Raw genomic sequence first — 20126 nt, 5'->3', positions numbered from 1 at the left:
AGATAACAGAGCACAAAGACATTAAATCTGCTGTGCACTTCCAAGTGCTCTGAGACTTATTTACCAGCACCACTGGGGTGGCCTCCAGGGGAAGCACATCCTTGACCCAAACAAGGAATGATCCATGCTCCAACTTTCTATCTTTCTACATTATTAACAGATAAATATAATCAGGTGTAAGTGTTCAGCAAATTGCTATCAATGTTCAGTACTCTGAAATTGTATCATCCAAAAGCAATGATACCTTTAAAGAGAAAGGGCACTACATTCACAAGATCTATGCAAGTACCAACACTGAAAAAGCCTCCCAAAACCCAGAACTAAGGAAACTCACATAGAAAATGTCACCAAATCCTTCCCAGCACAAGAACTTAGAGGAGAAAGGGATTTAAGGTCAACTGAGGCCAAATGGCTAATGCAAGGCAGCAAGTACACTTTTTATACCAGAAACACAATCTCAAAATCCACTGAACATCACCCACCACAAGACTCAAAATCAGTGTGAAAGGACTGCAATGGAAAGAACAGAAAGGACCTTAAAGAGTTCAGAAGTGATTGGAAAATGTGAATTTAGAAACAGAGCCACAGAGTGACATTTTTTACTTGAAGGATGCAGGATAAAACAGACAGAATATCAATCCAGGAAGAAAATCCAAGGTCCTCTCAAGCATTTCTCTGATATGGCTGTTTGCTAAAGGGGCTACTTTTATTTCTGTAAGTCCATAAATATGCTTGCAAATTACTGCATTTAACTGAAAACATTAACAAGTACACAGACAGCACTTAAGCACATGAGAAGCAACCCTGAGACCAACTTCATTTTCAAGTAAAATACTATGCTTAAAACTTTATCACACACTCCAAAATGCATTAGGGAAAAAGACTTTGCATCTTATGACTCTTGGAAAATTTTCCAGGAGCCTATTTTCCAATGTGAGAACTACCACATCTAACAGAGCCTGAGAAGGTTTCCCACAAGGTCATGAATTTCTTCAGAGCACCCTTTAAATCTTGTATTACCCTAACCTACACAGAAAAAATGGAACAAAGCCATTGCTTAAGGTTTTTCACTGGATTTTTCCATATTAACATAATAGGACTGCAGGAATCCTTTTGTCTCAATTTAATGTAGATTTTATTTTACCAGTTTGTAAATATTAACCCATACATGGGAAAAAATCAGAGAGGGGCTGGGAACTAAAAGATATCCTAATTTTGCAATGGAGTCCCTTCCCCCATCTTAAAATAAATTTCACTGGGACTCCACTGTCCTAAAATCACATTGCAATCAATGCTGGCTGCTGGGGAACAAAAGGAATGGGAACACTGAGTGAAAAGGGAGCTTTATTTTAAAAACCTCTGTAATTATGTCTGATCCATGAGTTAGTTGATACTCTAACCATTCATCTTCCTGCCTGAGAATCCAGAACTCTCCAACTCTTATTGTGCCACAGGAATCCCAGCTCTGGGATCTGCTTCCAGGACTTTCAGGCCTCCAATCTTCCAGTGGATTACCCTCCATTCAAACACCCAATTGTACCAGTTGTGGGAAGAGAACCCTGCAGATGAGATGGTCACACACTGACCCCAATAACTATCCCCCAAATTCTGTGCCTTCACTGGAAATAAATGCTGTGTTCTCATAAGACACTTCTCATACAGAGAATTGCTCCTGTGCTCAGCCTCCCTTTCTGAAGGTCCCAAAACGAGTAATTTGCAAATAAAATCACAAGAAAAGGGCTAGAAACCCAGTGGATGGCTTTCCAGCTCCTTCTCTTTCTTTCTTTCTTTACCTGACACCAGTTTAACATCAGTCACCCACAGCCTGTCACTCCTCCACAGCAGTATCATTAAGGGAAGGGAGCCTCTAAATTCTCTATTAAATTGCAATAAGGCAAAGTCTTTAACATGAAATGCCTCCAAGTCAACCAGGCATTACTGAAATTACTTAATCTGCAAAGTCAGTCCTTCCCCACCCTACCTCACCACTCCCAATCACTTACAGGAGCAGCAGCATTATCAAGATGCATTTCAGGGCTTAGCTTGATAATTTGGTTCTGGTGTTCTGTTTCAGTGAGGGAAAAGTGGAACTACAGAATTAATGTCAACCTGATTTTCAATTTCATTACTTTGGTCTACTTCTCAAAAAAATGCATCCAGGAAAGGAAATATAAAATAGAACAAAGGCCCTTGCAATTCATTTATTGGATTACAGTTGTCCCAGCAGAGAGCATTAGGTGTGTTCTAATCACACAGGTACAGGCTTTTCTTCTTATCCTCCCCAGTCCTTGCTTCAGCTTTAATTACCCAACCCACTGACTTGTGTAGGTTTCTGGAAGACTAAAATGTATATTCTACCAAATCACAGTCATATCAAATAGTCATTAATTCTAAGCAAGGGAAGAAAAAGAGCTTTTGTGAAGGAAACAAAAAGTAAAATACTCCCACTACAATTTAATCAATTTCCATTATTTAAGAATGAAATCTAGAAGCATTGTGGGAGTGTTCTATTCTTGATGCAATCATTTTCAAATTGCAGCACAGGCTCAACAAAACATTGCAATAAATAATAAAAATGTGGAGTGGGTCCTTTAATGCAGTGCCTCATGTATGAGCTTCATTTAATCCAAGTACACAAAGTTCATTTTTTAGTAAAGCACTATAAGCAGCTGGACCCAAAAGTCTCTTAACCATGATATCTTTCAGAAATGGGATTTTTGGGTTTTTTTTGCTATTATTGCCAGATTTATTTTTTAAGTGCCCTGGTAAATGACATCCACTCATTTTGTAAGTCTTGCACTATGCAGGCTGTAGAAGAGATAAGGGATGTTAAATTGCAGTGTCTCAATATGAACAAATCACCCCAAACTTCTAAATATCTCCAAAGAGTAAAGGAAGCAATCAAAACCTTTGGTTCAAGCTGGTGATGTGCCAGCCTTTCAGATGATTCAGATGAGAGAGGGCAGATTTTTCCAACCCACCTATCTTCTTCCATCAAACTTAATATTCTCTTTGGCCAGCAGATGGACATAAAAATTCAAATTGGCAAAGGGGACACACACACATACACACAGACACATCATCTACCAAAACAAGAGGGATTTGTTATTTTCAGAAGACAATCCTCATGGGCACCTGTAGTGCAGGCCATAATCAAGCTGAAACTCCTTCACAGCCATCACTTTAATGAGCCTCACAATTTTTGGCCATTTGAAAACACTGCAGATTTTTAGCACAGTTTGAGAAGGGAAAAAAGGAAATGAAAACACTTTGCCTTTTTCTCTAGACTTTGTCAACTTTTTATCTTTCCACATTTTTAACAGATAAAAATGGTTATGTGTAAGTGTTCAGCAAATTGCTATCAATGTTCAGTACTCTGAAGTTGTATCATATTAATAACCAAAAGCAATGATGCATTTAAAGAGAAAAGATACAACATTTCACAAGATCTAAAACCACAAGAGAGATACTCTTAGGCACTGAGGTCTGAGCCAAGGTGAAACCAGCAGGGGTTACAAGGCAGCCAGAGTGGTTTCTGTAAATGTTCTGTGGGTTTTCCTGATCGTCTCCTTGAGATCTGCTCTGCCTCAAAATCTCTGCTCACCAAACTTCTCACTGGTTTCATGGGCAGAGCCTCTAACAAAAAATAAAAAGTAAAACCCAGCCAAGCCCAAGAAGACATCTTATCACTGCCTGGAGTCACTAAGCAACAGGTACAAATATGCCAGCCTCAAAAAGGGAGAATTTTAGTGTACTGAGAGAGACACTGTAAACATGAGATAGCCAGGTAAGCAAATGACAAACATTATCTGACAGCCTTGAAAACCTCTCTTAAGCCAAGATGTAATAAATAGCACATGCAACTAAACTGGGAAAAAAAACCCCTAAGCCAAGTTAAATAGTAACCAGCATTCAAATTTAACTATATAAAGTCTACATTAAAATGCAAAATGACAATTACAAAATATTGTATTACTATGAACACTGTCAAAAGCTTTGAATAACAGCACACTAAGGAAATAAGTGAAAACACACTTTACCTTGTATCTCATTTTGGGGCATGAATGAATGTAGAAACCCATATAATAAAAACAGAGATCAGGAGCTTTTACACAAAGCTGTCTGGTAAAAGCAATTTCCCTGTGAGGGGAAAGAAAAGACTAATTACACTTGAATACAATTCTTAAAGCCATTTTACTTCTTCATATTGAAATATTTTACAGCTATCTGGCTCTTAATCTAGGACTTATAAAAGGACTAGACTTCTATAAAATAAAAATTAGCATCATAAACTCCAAACTAATGTTTTTAAAAATCCCAAACATAATAAACTGAAAATTATTACTTGGAAACCTAACAAACAAATCATCAAAATGCACAACACCATGTCAGGCTTAAAAATACTTTCATTTTTGTGTTTTGGTCTGCCAGCTGTCTGATTTGATATCTAAATACAAATGACTAAGACACCCTCTGTTTAATGTTTCTTATCAATATTTGTGTACATTTGAATTCTACAGAAACCTACTGGTATTCTGGAATTCTACTGGTTAACAAGGCTCAGGAAAACATCAGAGCATTTTTGAAAAATAAGCTTCAAGGGTAAGTCTCTTGTTTGTTCTATCATTTATGCTCCAGCAATCTGCATGTAAAAACATCCATCTTTATGCAACAAAAGGTATTTTTACCCATCCCATGCTTGTTAGTATGATTTTCTCATTTATCCTGAAAAAAAAGGTCAATGTATTCCAAAAAAAAGTTTGGTTTTTATTTTACTGGTTTTTATTTTACAAGGAAAGCACTGTTACTACAAAGACTCAGCCAGTGCTTCCTCTATAAATGATCATTTTTGCAGAATTTCTATCTGTGCAGATCACTCCTATAACAAACTGGATGAAAAATGGATGCTGGTTTTACTTTCTGTGTCAAAGGGATAAGAATATGTCCCTGCTCACTGCAGGGGAGCTGGAATAGATGATCTTTAAAAGGTCTCTTCCAACACAAACTATTCTCTGATCCAAGACATGAGTACATTCATATAGGAAGCATCTACAAACACTGGAGGCAATTTATCCCTTAAAATTAAATTAGCATTACTCAGTATTTCTTGATTTTTTTTTTCCTGTGGCAAGACTGGCATTTCTAAGCAGTTTCTTCTCCCCTTGCTCTCTACTTACATGCCTACATATTTCAAATGATGCTCAAATCCCACCCTTTCTACAACTCAGCAGCAACAATTCTCAGAGTGGCATGAAATGGAAGTGACAGCAATGCAGTCCAACCTCCTTGGAGTAAAATTGGCAACAGCTTTGGAGGTATCAGATTCCTTTGCAACTTCCTAAGTCCTCCTAACTCAACTTTTTTCTTCCCCTTTTTGAAAGAAGAACGAGGTAGGCTCCCTCCAGGACTTTTGGGAACTCTTTTTTATTGCCTTAAATGCTGCAGAATTTACAAGCTGCTTTTTCACAAGCTGAGCCATGCACTCATGGTGCAGCTAAATAGCTTTAAATTTATTATGTAGAAAATTTTAAATCATTTAAAGAATTCGTAAGCATGGATTATGTCAGTCTATTATTACATAAAGTAATGTGATATTGCAAATATTAAAAAATAATTCTTAGGAGGACTTAGTATTTTGTATGTTCATCTTGCAAGGAAAATATTAGTCTAATTTCAAGTATCTAACATTTGTAATGGACTAGTTCTAAAAATCTAAACCATTAAGAGTAAAAAATATCAATTTTTTAGGAGTTCCAACGTTTTTCCAGATTTGTTAATTCTGATTAATTCTGTAAAATTATCAGATCCTAATCAAAATCCAATCAAATTCAGATTAGACCTTTGAGATATTAAATTGCATGGGGTTTATTAATTATAGAAAAGGTTTATGAACAAATTGTGGTAAGAAGTTCCCTTAAAGTGCTGTTTGTGCTTCACATAGCCCAAACGTGCCATTTACCCACCCTGGAGGGTGGCACTGAACAAGAGCTGAGAAGGTGCCTCTCAGCAGGAGCCCTTGGAGAAAGGTGAAACCTGGATCTCCCAATTCCAGGGCTCCTTTTGCACCTGACATTGTGCAAATCCCCACAGGTGAAAAGATTCATGCTACAGCTTCTCACACTCAGCCTTGGACACAGACATGTCTGGCACCAGGCTCAACCCCAGCTGCTCCATGAGAACACCACATTTGTCTGTGGCCAGCTTCTTTCATATAAACACAGAAGCAAAAAAGGTAAGGAAAAAATAGAGTTACACAAGTATTTCCACTCATTTGGGGTGGATATTTTTCACTTAGAGGAACAATGGAATCATAAAATTGCCTGTGGAAGAAAAGCAGTAACTTGCAATTTCACACACAAGTTCTGTTCACAGCGAAAAGCAATACCCACAATTCCTACTGTTTTGCAAGGCCATGTTGGATAGTTAATTTAAGGCTTTAAAATTCATAGGATTACTCCCTCCATCAGGCTTTCTGAACAGAAAGATAATGAGATTAACATACCTGAAAAATATACTTCGTGCTAGTACAGCAGGAGAGCACTAATTCAGCAGACAACGCTTTTTAGGTACTCTGTTATTTATGATCTCAATGTGCATAAAACTATAAAAGTGATTAATTTCATTTGGTAACTGGGCTTAGAAAAAGGTCAAAGGAAAAATTATTTCTGTTCAGACAAAAAAAAGGGGCTTTTCCTGCTGAAACCAAGCAATATTAAATTATTTTCAGTGGCAATAAAAACGAGGCATTTTGTTTCTGTGTGTTTTCTTAACCTGTAAAAGTATTTAGCTAACCAGAAAGTTACATCTCTAGTCAAGGATGACAATTAAAACTTTACCTGGAAGGCAACCAACCCCACAACTATTTTGCTAAAGGTAGTGTTACTAATATATATTTAGACTAAAAATAAAACTCCAAGTTTAGAAACAAGTATTAATTCCATGCAGATAAGGAAAACGTTCTCTTACCGTAATGCAGAGTAGACTCCCAAAGATAAGAAAGAGAAGTCTGGGTCATAGTACAGATAGACTGAGGACACACAGTAGGGCAGGATATCAATTACACCAACAGCAATTATCTTCCCATCCAGCCAGTACTGCTGGTGGAAGGAGCCATAGCCACATTCTGGTCCATTTGGGGCATGCTCTGCCTAAGTAAGAACAAGAGAAGGATTAACTCCCTGACAGACTCTCAGTATGAAAATACTTTTAAAGAGAATTTCAACACCTAAGTAAATACTGTAAAAATTTTTGCTGGCCACCTGCATTTAGAAAAAAGGAAAAAAGACATTTGAAAGGCAGGGAAAGCAATGTTATTACTGGATCTTTTGTGCCCTTTGCTGTTCTCACAGTGGGTATAACCCACATATCACACATCCCAAATGTGAATTTGAAATAGCCTCTGCCATCCAGCACTTATGGTACTGACAGGACAAACCAATGTGCTTCTTCAAATTATTAATGAATTATGACATGCCAGCCCGGTGCTTCCAACACTCCCTGTCACAGCAAGGACCTCCAGGTTCTCTCCTCCACATCCCCAAGCACTGGAAGCACTTCTGCCATAGAAATTGATTTCCTCAAAGTGGCAATTAAGTTTATTTCAGATGACCATTTATAAAAAAACCTGAGCAGCTCATTCTTTGTGTGATGTATACTCTCTATAACTAACAAAACACCTTTTATCCAAGAACCTGAAACTGTGTGGCAACAAAATCTGTGGAACCTCTTCTTTATCAGCTCACATCAGAATAAATCCTGCAAGAACACCAAGGGACTGCTATTGTCGTGTGTTGTGGTTTTGGATGTGCACTGAAGTTTGACTCTGGATGGGGTAAAGCACCTCGAGCCAGAAACTGATGCTTGAAATTAAGAAGAAAATGATATCCCTAATTTAAACTGTATTACACAACCAACTCTGCTATGCCATTTTCTCCCACGTCAAGTTTACTTTAATCCTGAATTCCACTGTGCTCAACTTAATTATCCATCTAGTCATGTTTTTCACTGCACTGCCAGGTCTTCAGAAAGCTGCTTCTCACTCAATAAATCTGACAATATTGCCTGCTATTACCAACTGTTTTGCATTACATCAGCAGAAGGTGGGTTTAATCAAGTATCTTGATACAGTAGCCCTGATTGAAGAGATGATAGGCAGGAGAAGTTACTCTAATTGGTACCACATGTGTCAAAAGGAATCAATCACGTGAGCAAAAATCATTTCAACTGGTTTACGCAACCAGCAAGTCCCAAAATAAAGGCCACATAACAGTATGTTTGAATTTTTACACAGTTATATACCATAAAACTAAATGTGGAGCTACAAATACTCTAAAAGTGAAATGATGAAAACATTTGAGAGCTCCATCTGCAGTATGTGAGAACATTAAACCCAGATAAAGCATATTAAACTCAGCTTTTCTTGTTCAGGTAAAGCCCACTTATCCAACAGTTATGGTTTCATTCAGTAGCATCCACTTTTCAGCAGAGCCAAATGAAATCACATGGTCAGTGATTTTAAAGCAGGGACACAGTCAAGCAAAAGATGTTCTCTAAGGATTTCTCAGCACAGGTTAAGTTCCTTTCTCAGAGTACAGTCAGTGACAGAAAAATGAAACATCTCAAAGCCATGGGGAGATGTGGCTGGTAATGGAACACAGACTTGCTTAAATAAGCTTCAGTTAAAACACATTTTTTCTTTCTTAGTCAAAATTTCATCATATAGGATTTAATGAATGTTAAAGAAGATAGTCTAAGCCACCATGGAAAAGATTTTCACTCAAAGCAAACTCTTCTGAACTTAAACAAATGTCTGTGTGTGACCCCAAACCTCCAAAGAGCAGCACATGGATTTGGTCACTGGACCTCTGCACACTGAGCATTAACATCAGTTAAAACTTTTGGTAAAGCACAATCTGCAGTTATTTCACTAATGCAATTACAGTGAAATGTCATGAACATAAGAGGGTCTATGTTCTGGAACAAACATAATGAGCACAGCACTGATTTCAGGCAAAACAGACAGGGATCTCTGTTACATTAAGCAAATAACATTTTAAAAAGAGTAAGGTTTCCCTCCACCTTCAGAAATTCTCATACAATGTAATCCTTTGTAATGCTTGTCAGTATTACATTTTCTCCCATTCCTCAATGAATACTTGGCTCCTTTAACTCGATTTCCTGTGCACTATCCAGGCAATTTGACCTGCAACAGGTCTAGAATAGGAAACATTTTCCTGAAGCAGGCTACCCCATTTCACACCACTGACATCTCCATTGGGACTGTGTCTGTCAAGGGTGATGGAAAATTCACCAGTGACATCAGGGGAGCAAGCCCCACCAGAAAGGGCTTATCTTATCTACCCAAATTTATACACTAGCCCTGGAATCAATCCAGAAGGACCAAAGTATTTCAAATTAACAGTTTATAGTCCTATTTCAATACAAGGAATTATTATAATCTGATGATATTGAAAAAATCCAGGACAAAATGGAAACCACAATTTTCTCTCCAATGTTTACACTGTCATGAAGAGAAAAATACAACATATTCCATGTTCATTCTACCTGTCTTCATTTCCTGCTATCTAATGATTCCATGAGCACATTTGAATGCTCACATTTTATAATCCATTATTAAAATTTAAATATTTAACAGAACTGGCATTATGTATAGCCCAATTAGTACCTCCGTGTACTAACTGCTCATAATTGAACTTCAATGATTGTGAGAGCACTAGAATTTCTTCAAAGCACATTGGTAATTCTTTTACTTTAATATTAACAGGTATTTTGCTTATTATAATAATTATAAAAATGTCTATTATAATTATTATGGGTATTGTTTTATTATTATTATTATTATTATTATTATTATTATTATTATTATTATTATTATTATTATTATTATTATTATTTAATTATAATTATTTTTTGGTATTATTAAATACCAAAAATGTGTCCTGCCTGTACAATGCATGATTATTTTTCTCTGGGAGGCTTCATGAAATTTCTTATTTTCTACTTTTCCATTTTACCTTCTGCTGTGCATGGAAGATATTAAATTTATGCTATCAAAGAAAAAAAAAAAAAAAGCCAGGAAAGCCTTGAGTTCTCTGCTCCAGTGGAAATTATTTGCCAAATAAGCAAAGTGATTAATTCCAGCAGTTCCTTTCCCAATGGCACACACACAAACTTGCCATATGGTAGATTTCTATGCCTTGGTTAGCAACACATTATCCTACTTCCATTAGAGATTGGTAGGACATTCTTTACACATACATTCTGTGCCTGACTGGAAAAGTCTAGAATTTGAGCTACACTGCATCAAATGTCAGTCAAATATCACTTTATAAGAAGATGATCCTGGGAATTACAGGCTTGTAATGGTCTCACTTACTAGTTCTCTTGAAAATTAAAACATATCAATAAACAAAACAATGCAAAACAGAGGCTGATGTGCTTTTTGAAGAGCAAAGACTGAGATTCACAACCATCTTTCAGTTCTTTAGAATCCAAAAGCATCTCAGCATGGTTAATGAGAACAAATGATCACTTGCATAACAGAAAACAGATCACTTTCCATCCTGCTGGATCTATTACATTCTCCAGTGAAGACTGAATAATGCTGCAGCAAACCAAGATGATGATTTTGAAGTATTTTGAAGGATGGTTAAAAAAGAGCTGAATGTAAATAGCTCCAGAAAGATCCTGTAATACTGAGTGATCCAAAAGGCAGAGGGGACACCAAATGTTCATAAATCCATGGAGCATAAATGCATGCTGGAAAACATATTGCTATAGGCACAGCCAAAACAATGGGCATAAATCAGCAGCTCTCTCAGAGAGATGATTTTGACAACAGTTTTAGAAAATTGTCAGTTTAATGCTTAACATCGGTCAAGATGAAAAAAAAAATAAATCCAAGCAGCAATTAGAGAATATTTTGAGAATAAAACAAAATTATCCCTGAACTGCCTAACACCATGGTCCATCTGAGTGCTGAGGCTCCTTCCAGCTGCTGTTTCAGGACAAGATGGAGCAATTTGGGCAGGACAAACACTGAGATGACCATCAGTGATGCTGACACAACTGGTCCCTGACATCTTCCTCACTCACTGAGCATCAAAAATAAGGTGGATCACCCTGAACAGTCTGGATTTCCCCAGGAACTTTCTCCCAGGAATCCCCCACCCTGGCAAGAGCAGGGTCCCAGCCCACAGAGTCCTGCAGGCTGTTCCCCTGAGCTGAACCATGACCACCGTTCCACATCTGCCTGTGGGACCTGCTAAAATGGCAAATGTTAAATGCAGCCTCTAAAATCAAAGGATAAATAAAAAAACACCTCAAACAATTCACTTTACATTATGCTGTTTACTGCTAGAAAACTGCATCATTTTCTGCTACTTCATACTGTATCTTTTCTTTAAAGCATTCATTTTTTTCTGCCAGAGCCCATAGCCAAAACAGAAACTAAACTGGATAATAAAATGAGGAAGTAAAAAAGACAGGAAGAGTTTAGGTGTTCATACTATTTGCAGCTAATGATAACATTAAAAACTCCAAAAATTACAAACTGAAAACATGTAAGGTTTAAATTTTATTTTAAATTATTTTTGTTCAAAAGAGTAAACAGACTACACACTGCTAGATTTGCTTGTGGCAACTGTTTCAGAATAAAGAATTTCAAGAATCCCTTGGCCTCTGATACATAACCCCTTTTATTTAACTTCATCTAATTGAAGACATCTGTAGTGGTGCCACACAAAATTTAATTCAAGCTTGGAAATGTCAATAAAAAGTGTCTGTAAGAAACAATATGGGTATAAAGCTGGCAGGGTAGTGTGCATCAACATCTACGTAGCCATACAAAATTAAGAATATAATGGCAGTCTGCTGCACGAGTTGACGAGGTGATAAAAGCCCTTTCCCTATAAAGTCTAATGAGCTCTATTACTCTTCAGCTTTCAGGAATGCAAGGGCCAGTGGACTCAGCAGAGAAAAGCAACAAACTCTGCACACATGGATTCACTCAAAGTGCAACAGATCAAATTACCAGTGTAATTACTATAACCTGACAATTTCATTACAGTCACGCCGTCCTGAGCTCTTTGAGACTAACAAGAAAGACACTGCAAGGATTCCATGGCAGTTTGCTCACTTGAAATGAAGCAACAGCATCTCTCCTCAACTTCTACCTCAAACTGTAGTCAAATACAAGTTTAACAAGTTATTTAGTAATCCATTCTATTCTTTGCATAGAAATAAATTAAAAACCATGAAAGATATGGCCTTTTGTGCTTCTATTTTTAAATGCAGTGCTGTGAAATTCAGTGGGAACTTATTGCCCAGCAAAGGAGTCCTCAGGCTCTGTGGAAACACAGCAGAACCTTCCTTACCTGTTGGTGGAGACAGGAATTCTGTGCCAGCCACCTCCACCACCTCTAACCATGGCTGGCTGTCTACAGAGAGCAAAGAGGATACTCATATATTCATGAAACAAAAGAAATGAAATACATTCATTTCCAAACTCCCATCCTGAGTGAATACATACCTCCAGAGGGGAATCACAGAGGAATCGTGTGAACTGCACCAAGGTGGGTTCAGCAGTGTCCAAGAACATGCAAAGCAGAAAAAGAAAGAAAACCATCACCAGTGCATGAGGATACATTAATATTTAAATATACTCTTTCAAATACATATATTTGAAAAGCATCATCAGGCTTTGTTTATGGAAATTTCATTTAAACCCTTAAACTCTCACATTCTGTTTAGAAGTACAAAGAGATATAATAATTAACTATGCAAAGGACTTTATTTTCTATAAAAGAGGAGATGGTTTTTAAAAATGTGATGTGAGAGAATTGTCCCCCTGTAATATAGGTCTGTTTCTGTGTCCTTTACTTTAAATTACACATTAACCTCCTCTGGGACTCATTGCAACAGGGAGTCTTTCCCCACAGTTCCATTGATACCTCCCCTATCACCAAAGCATGGGGCCCTCATACCTCTTAACAGAAATTAATTTGCTTTCAAAATTAAAAGCAAGTTCATTTTAATTTTAAAGAAGAGGAAGGGCAAAGAAAAGAAAGAAAATCAACCTCCTGAAAGTGCAAGCATTTCAAACCTGGATTTTTGCCTCAATACAAAATGATGTGCTGCTGCTAATTACCCAAAAAGGCAATGTTTTAATGATCTGGAGCTTGTCCAAGATTCTTAGAGTAATAAAATACAATACTTATTCACTTACTATCATTTACTTATTTCATACAAATACTTCCTTATTGGTGGAGTCCACAATAAACACATTGCAGAGTTCTGGTATGTATTTAACCCTAAACATTCCCTTGTTAAATAACTACTTTAATAAACAGTTTAATCCTCCCTTTTGTAATGGCTGGGTGATTTAATAAGCCAGCAGTTCCCACACTGCAAAGTAATAGTAAATAGGAATTTCTAATTAAAATTTAGATAAAAAGAATACATATGTACACCTACAAAAACCTGACTGTTGGTAAGATTTTGTTGTCAAGAATTCCATTAAGTTCTGAGATTATTGCTGCCTCATCTTGCTGATCTTGTCCTGCTGATCTATGGATTGATGGGAAGCCTTTGGATACAGAAATTATGGAAGAACACTGAATTTCTATGCTGTAACGGTGAAGGCAGGGGATTGTACATTTCCTATAATTTACCATTTCAGATCTAGTCACTATCACTCTAAATTACTCAGAGTTTGGAAGAACAAATGACTGTGGTATCTTAATTAAATTGTAGCATTATTTTGGTTTGGTGGATAAGGGAAAAAGCCCACCAATAATATTTAAAGAAAAAACAAGATAATTAAAATTTTGAATTACTGAGTTATTTTCCTGAAGTAAAAATACAGAGTTACAATTCCTACACTATGAGTGCATCCATCCCTACAGCCAGTGGTTGTAGAAAGTGCAGGTTTCAGAAAAAATAAACCATGTGTAATTAATTTTCATGTCAGAAGACCCCCAACAGTTCTTAATCTGTAACTTTAGCTGTGGAGTGCAAACTAAGCCCTATGGTGAGAAATCTGAGCCCACGACACTTTTCAAATAGTTTTATCAATTCTCCAGGCCCTGCTGCCCAGTCCCTTGGCTCTGAGGGTGAAGGGGAACTTTTGAAGTTTAATAACTTCTGCTGTTACAGCTGCTAGAAAAAAATTCTTAACTGCACCTGAATTTGTATCACAATCTTAAGGAAAAAAACCCAAGTCTTGTTATAAATTATTTCACCTGATGATACCTGGTGAAGTTCAGAGGTTAGGTAATTTTCTTAAACTAATTTATACATTTATATAAAAAAACCAACATTAGATTCAGCTTCTAAATTAACAAACTCATCTAACACTGCAAGATTATTATGAACACAATTAAAAATTATTCAATAAAGCTTGAAAGAAACACAGCCAAAAGCTGATGTTGTATGTAAAATAACTCAATATGTCACACAAACACAATTCAAATTCCTTTCACAAAGCCATGCCTTTCTAATTTTAATTTCCAACTGATTTACATAAGCTTTTAAAAGCTTTATAATATATAAGAAATCCACATCATTTTTACTTTGGTGCAAGCTAATTACAGCTGCCAGAAGGAATCAACTCAACAACAGGGAGCAAGTTTAAACATAATTATTAAAACTAAGAAGAAACACATCACTGAGAATGAAATCAAAGCGAGAAAAGAAGGCAGAAAAATAAAAAGCAGGTTGGGTTCAACCCAAAGCTCCTTGCTGGAGTAAGAGCATGTGCACAGCTTTAAAAAGAGGTAATAAAGCAGAGTGTTAACACCTGCTCACTTTTACACAGGGGGAAGAGATTCGGGAGCTAAACTGGAATGGGTTTCACGTGGCAGCCCCGGGATTTCTGCAGGGAAATGCTCCTGATGTCACAGGAGGACACCACGTCCTTCTCAGGAACCTTCCAGGTGCCAGCAGCAGGAGCTGCACAATTATCTGAGCTATTCCACAAAAAGCATTCATTTATCATTCCCCCTTTGACAGCATTAAGGGTTTGCTCATATTTGCAATTCACTGCCAAGGAAAGCTGAGGACTTGCCCTTTTTTTTTGGGATACAGAGGGATAAGCAATGAATATGGGATGTGGGCCTTCCTTCTTTTTGTTTTTTAAAATCCAATCTCTGAATGGGATTAAAATAAACCAAGGATTTTGGTCGCATGTTTTTTTTTTGCTTTGTTTTGCACAGAGGTGCAAGGTTCATAAGAAACTAAAAAATAAAGATGGCAAGTCATAAAACCTGCAAATCCAGTGCACCACTTCTGTGCTGCCATATTTTAATTGAAATAATCTTCCTTACCCAAAACAGATTATAATCACTCTTAACCATAAAGTTGTGCAGTGAAAAACTAAAAATAAGTCAGTGCTTCAGTAAGTTGCTAACAACACTGTCCCACAGAAAAGAAAACAACAAACCAAACAATAAAAACAAACTCACTAGGAAAATACATTGAAATTGAGATGAAAAATGAAGTAAATTTTTAAGCTTTCTGTAGAAATCAGGAAAATGGGACAAAATGTAGCATTTTTACAGGAAAAGACAGTGCAAACCACCCTTGAACCAGAAATAAATTAGAGTTCAGCAGAGGAATCAGACTTATCCCAGAGCTGGCTCTATTTAGCATTTACAACAACTGCTTACAAAAATACAGACATGCAAAAACAACAGAGTTTCAGAGATATCCACAGACCTACAGGTGAAGAAAGTGCCTTCAAAACTAGGAAGAAGGATTTAAAGTTTATAATGGAAAGAGGGATTTAAAGTTTAAATGCATGTCTCAAGTGTAGTTTTCAGTGCAAGGATGGGACTAATGAAATATTGTACATTTATTTCAGTTACAATTCCTTTATAGAGTGACAAATGTCACTGTGGCTTTCTTGCTCAGAAGAAACCTCCTCTTGGTATACTGGAGGCTTAGCAGTATTACAGTAAAGATTATTTAATCTTATATGGATTTACCTAGAAAACACAGTGGCAAAATCAAGAATATAAACTGAGATGAAAAAAGAATCTGAACTGAAATAATTAGACTGTGGACAAGTTATTTAATTGTCTGGATGCCTAAATTCTTTTGCTTTTAGATTTCATGATAGAATCCATGAATCCACAGCACTGCAGTCACAAGGGCCACACAAATAGAAAGAAGACATTGGGTGATCTAGAAATACTCAAAGTCCTAAAGTCAGAGCTACCAGGATGTGAAATCCAAGTGCACTGCAGTCAGATGTTCTGCCCTGGCTTCCAGGAGCTGAATAAAAATGTACAGAAGGCTAAAAATAACCACAAAGGCTATTGATTTTTAGGCAATTCTCTCACTGGAATATAAGAGAAGAAAGTAGGTTAGGGAGACCTAAAAGTTTGCAACTGGCTGCTGATACCAGTTTGGAGCTGATCAGAACCTGCTCCTTGGCATTTCTCAGACTACTCACTCAGTTTTTTCTATTGGTTCAAGTGGATTCCTGGGAAGCAATTTAGAAAAAAAAAATAAAGGGGGAGGGTGAAAGAAAAACCCCATTCTACGTATTTCAGTAATTTTTTGCACCTTTTCAAACAGTGTATCTTTTGTGTGTCCTGAAATTCTTTTCTTCCAAGACAAATATTTAGCTAAGCACAAAGCAAAGAGAGAGTCCAGCTACTTTCACAGAGGGAACAGACAGATACTGTTTTTCTACAAGTTTGTCATTATGAAACCCTTGTGAAAAGTTAAATAATAAAACGTTTGCTTCAGGAGCAATAGCAATAAACTGTTCACTCCTGCTCTCTCTGGAAACTACTGTAGAATTTTTATGATCTTTTATGGAAATGTTTTCTAGCTTGTGTAGCTGCCACATAAGCTTGTTTCAGTTACACTTCAGCTGGGTTTCCTGAAGACAAAGACTGCTGTAAAAAGACTTGAGGTCAGCAATGTGATGCCTCTGATGAGATGACACTTCATTAAGAACTGCTAAAGACACCCTCTGTTCTATCCAAATTAGCCACTGATTATTTCATTGGGATCAAAAATTTCCTCTTCTGAATGAAAAGGCAAAAAAATGTTTTGACTTTTGTTTCATGTAAAATCTTTGATCCAGATCTCCACAGCTCCACACCTGTACCTATCACTTCATCTATCACATTGCTTCATCTAAAACACAAGAGATTCAGGTGGCAAAATGTTCTGAAATACCTATCTGAAATGATCTAAATGTTCTGAAGTACCTATCTGAAATGATCTAAATACCTACCTGAAATGATCTAAATGTTCTGAAATACCTATCTGAAATGATCTAAATGTTCTGAAATACCTATCTCCAGGTATTTTATAAATCATCCTGAAGCTGGGGTAGAGCTGGATCACAGCATTTTCCAGGTGATTTGTATTCTGCAAGATCCTCCCTGCATTTCTTACCCAGAAACAAGGATTTTTGGTGCTGAGCAAGAGTTAAAGCATTTGCAGATAAGGACTGCTCTTAGCAAAGCACAGACAAGCCATTACACAGCTTCCATAAATCCAGTGGAATTGGATCACCCAAAGAGCCAAATCTTGGGATTATACAAGACACAAGTCCATTCTTCTTATTCTCAGATCATCCTTCCATATATTAATCTACACATTTTCTCCCAGAAATATAACCAAAGGCTATTAAAAGTTACTCAATTTTTAAAATAGATCCCAAATCCATATTTATATCTTTCTCTGTGCATGAACTATTACAACAAAGCTGTAATAGCATTTATTATTTTTCTTACGAGAAATGAAAAAAAAAGGTGGACAAGCCCTCACCCACATGATTTTTTTGCATAATTATTTTACTCTTGATATGCTGATCAGCTCAATAATTTATGGTCCAGCTTAGCTTTCATTGATGCCACAGGGTACCAAGGTTATTTCAATAGAAGGATGCTCTACTCTCATCTCTCTGCTCATTAGAGGTCTCCATTTCTCAGTTTTTCTAAGCTTTCATGATTTCAATTTCTTTTTCTTATAGCTGGACCCATTTCACAAAATAAATATAACCACCACTAAGCCAGGAAATAACCCAAACAAATAAACCCTTGCAATTCATTACATTTGTGGGGGTTTTGTATGTTACAGACACAGCTCCTCATGCTAAGCATGATTACATCTTCCACTGCTTTAAAAACAACCCAACAAACAAGAAAGCAACAAAGGAAAACAAAGCCATTGAAAATAAAAAAGAAAAAGACAGCTCTGTTATCCTGGGAATGGGACCATCATTTTGAACCTGAGATAAAGAGCCACATCAAGCATTTTCATGAAGGGTCAGAAGAACTGCAAAGAATGGGGCAAAGACTAATCCAGATTGTTTCAATAGCTTCCAAAAATCAGCAGCTCAGAACCTGGCTAATTCAAGAGCAGCCAGAGATAAACTTCTCCAATAGGCAGGGATACACCTATATTCCTAATTTCCATTATTTTACCTGAACTCCTTCATTGCTATTTATACTTTTAACTTCACAATCTGTTCAGGTTCCCCCTAATTCATCTCATTTTCTCCAACAACTATAATAAAAATAAATATATTCCTCAAACAGTGGATGCCCATGCATTTACACAGTAGCTTAATAAAGTTTTGTGCTCCCACAGAGGAAAACTGAAAAACCAATTTTTCCTCAGCCATACTTAAGAGCAAGTACTATAAAGAAACCTTCAGCATGAAAATTGCCTGCTATGTTTTTCCTCATGACACCAATTCCATACAATACAAACATGCTGACATAAACATTCTTCAGTGCCAACAAGTTTGTGTAACATCAGGAACTGACTCCACTCCAAAGCACAGACACAACCAGGTCAGTTTTAAAGCTGAATTCCTGCAGTAAGTGATCCAAAGTTCTTGAGAGGGGTGAGAGGATTTCCAGGGTAAATTCAACTTCTACCAGACCAACTAAGAAAAAAAAATGGCATAATGAATATTTTAAAAGACTATGCAGAAAATAGTTGTGGCTTTCATGCCAAGATAAAAAGCAATTTGAATTTTTTTTTCTTTTGCAATCTAAATTGGTTTTAATTCCAGGAGCAAGGGAATACTTTAAAGTGTTCCTAGAATATTAACCTATTTGGCAGAGAGAAAATATATTTTTACCTTACCCAGTCCTCTCCTTGCCAGTGAAAGAGGAACAGAAGATTCTGGTGATGCTTCCATAGAAAGCAAAGTTTCATCACAAGTCTGGAACTTGGGAAAAGTTGATTTCACAAGTTTCCACCTTGCTTCTTATTAGAACAAACAGAAGTCACTGCTTCACTCAGGAATCAGTACTGCATCACCAAAATGTGCTGCAGGATTCTCCCCAGCAAAATCTCCAATTATTTTAATGAACACACTGCAATTGGTGCTGTGCAGTCTTCAGCAGGGAAACAGAAGGAAAGGAGGAAAAGGCAAAATTTAGAGAGACTCAGCATCATGAAGGGCACCAAAACACCAATTATCACTGGGCTCAAACTGGCATTAACCAGAGAGGGCCAACAAGTTCAATTCCACAATTCCCTGCCCTGACAATCCTCACATAAACTCCTGATGGAAAGCTGTATTTACATTACTGAGGGGCAGAAAGGCCTTCTCCACACTCACTGTGCAATAACCAGCTTCATTGTTTCCATATCTTTTGTTACTACTGGGAACATTTGAATAGTTTTTCCCATTAGTGTTATTCTCAAATAACCACCAAAATTCTAAATTGATTTTCAGAATTGCTTTTTAATATAATAAGGTTAATATTAAACTAGCCTAGCAACAGATAGTGTATTGTAATGCCAACAATCTAAGAATATATTCCCAAAAGAAGTTGTTAATATGTCCCATACCAATCTTTGTATGATTCTGAATTTAAATACAGGCAGGTTTCTAAATATGAAGTGTTCAGCCAAATATAAAGCTATAAACTCTTCCTAAACTAGAAACTTTCCAAACACAAAAGTGTGGAGGACCCTCCCTGAAAAAACCCCAAGAATCTCACAGAGTAGTTTGCACAAATTAAAAGTGAAAAAATCCTGGATATTTGCCAGTTTAAAGCACAAAGCAGACTTCTTCCTATCCTGATAAAAGGTCCTGTGTATAGCAGAGAATTTTATTCCCTTTG

General features: G+C 36.8%; 1 protein-coding gene across 8 annotated transcripts in view; it reads right to left on the bottom strand.

Annotated features, from left to right (window-relative positions):
- Nucleotides 1-20126, bottom strand: part of ATE1 (arginyltransferase 1) — a 69268-nt gene that overhangs the window by 38589 nt on the left and 10553 nt on the right. For all 8 annotated transcript variants that reach the window (XM_054637141.2, XM_054637140.2, XM_077182803.1 and 5 more), the window contains 3 exons: nucleotides 12551-12583; nucleotides 6967-7148; nucleotides 4041-4140 (listed from right to left, as the gene is read on the bottom strand). In XM_054637141.2, the coding sequence (XP_054493116.2) occupies nucleotides 4041-4140; nucleotides 6967-7148; nucleotides 12551-12583 (315 nt within the window). The remainder of the gene's footprint in view (nucleotides 1-4040; nucleotides 4141-6966; nucleotides 7149-12550; nucleotides 12584-20126) is intronic.

Source organism: Agelaius phoeniceus, chromosome 9 (genome assembly GCF_051311805.1).
Source record: "Agelaius phoeniceus isolate bAgePho1 chromosome 9, bAgePho1.hap1, whole genome shotgun sequence".
In the NCBI taxonomy this organism is placed as follows: domain Eukaryota; kingdom Metazoa; phylum Chordata; class Aves; order Passeriformes; family Icteridae; genus Agelaius; species Agelaius phoeniceus.
The sequence above is the reverse complement of the archived record's forward strand: the minus strand, read 5'-3'. Positions and strand labels throughout refer to the sequence as shown.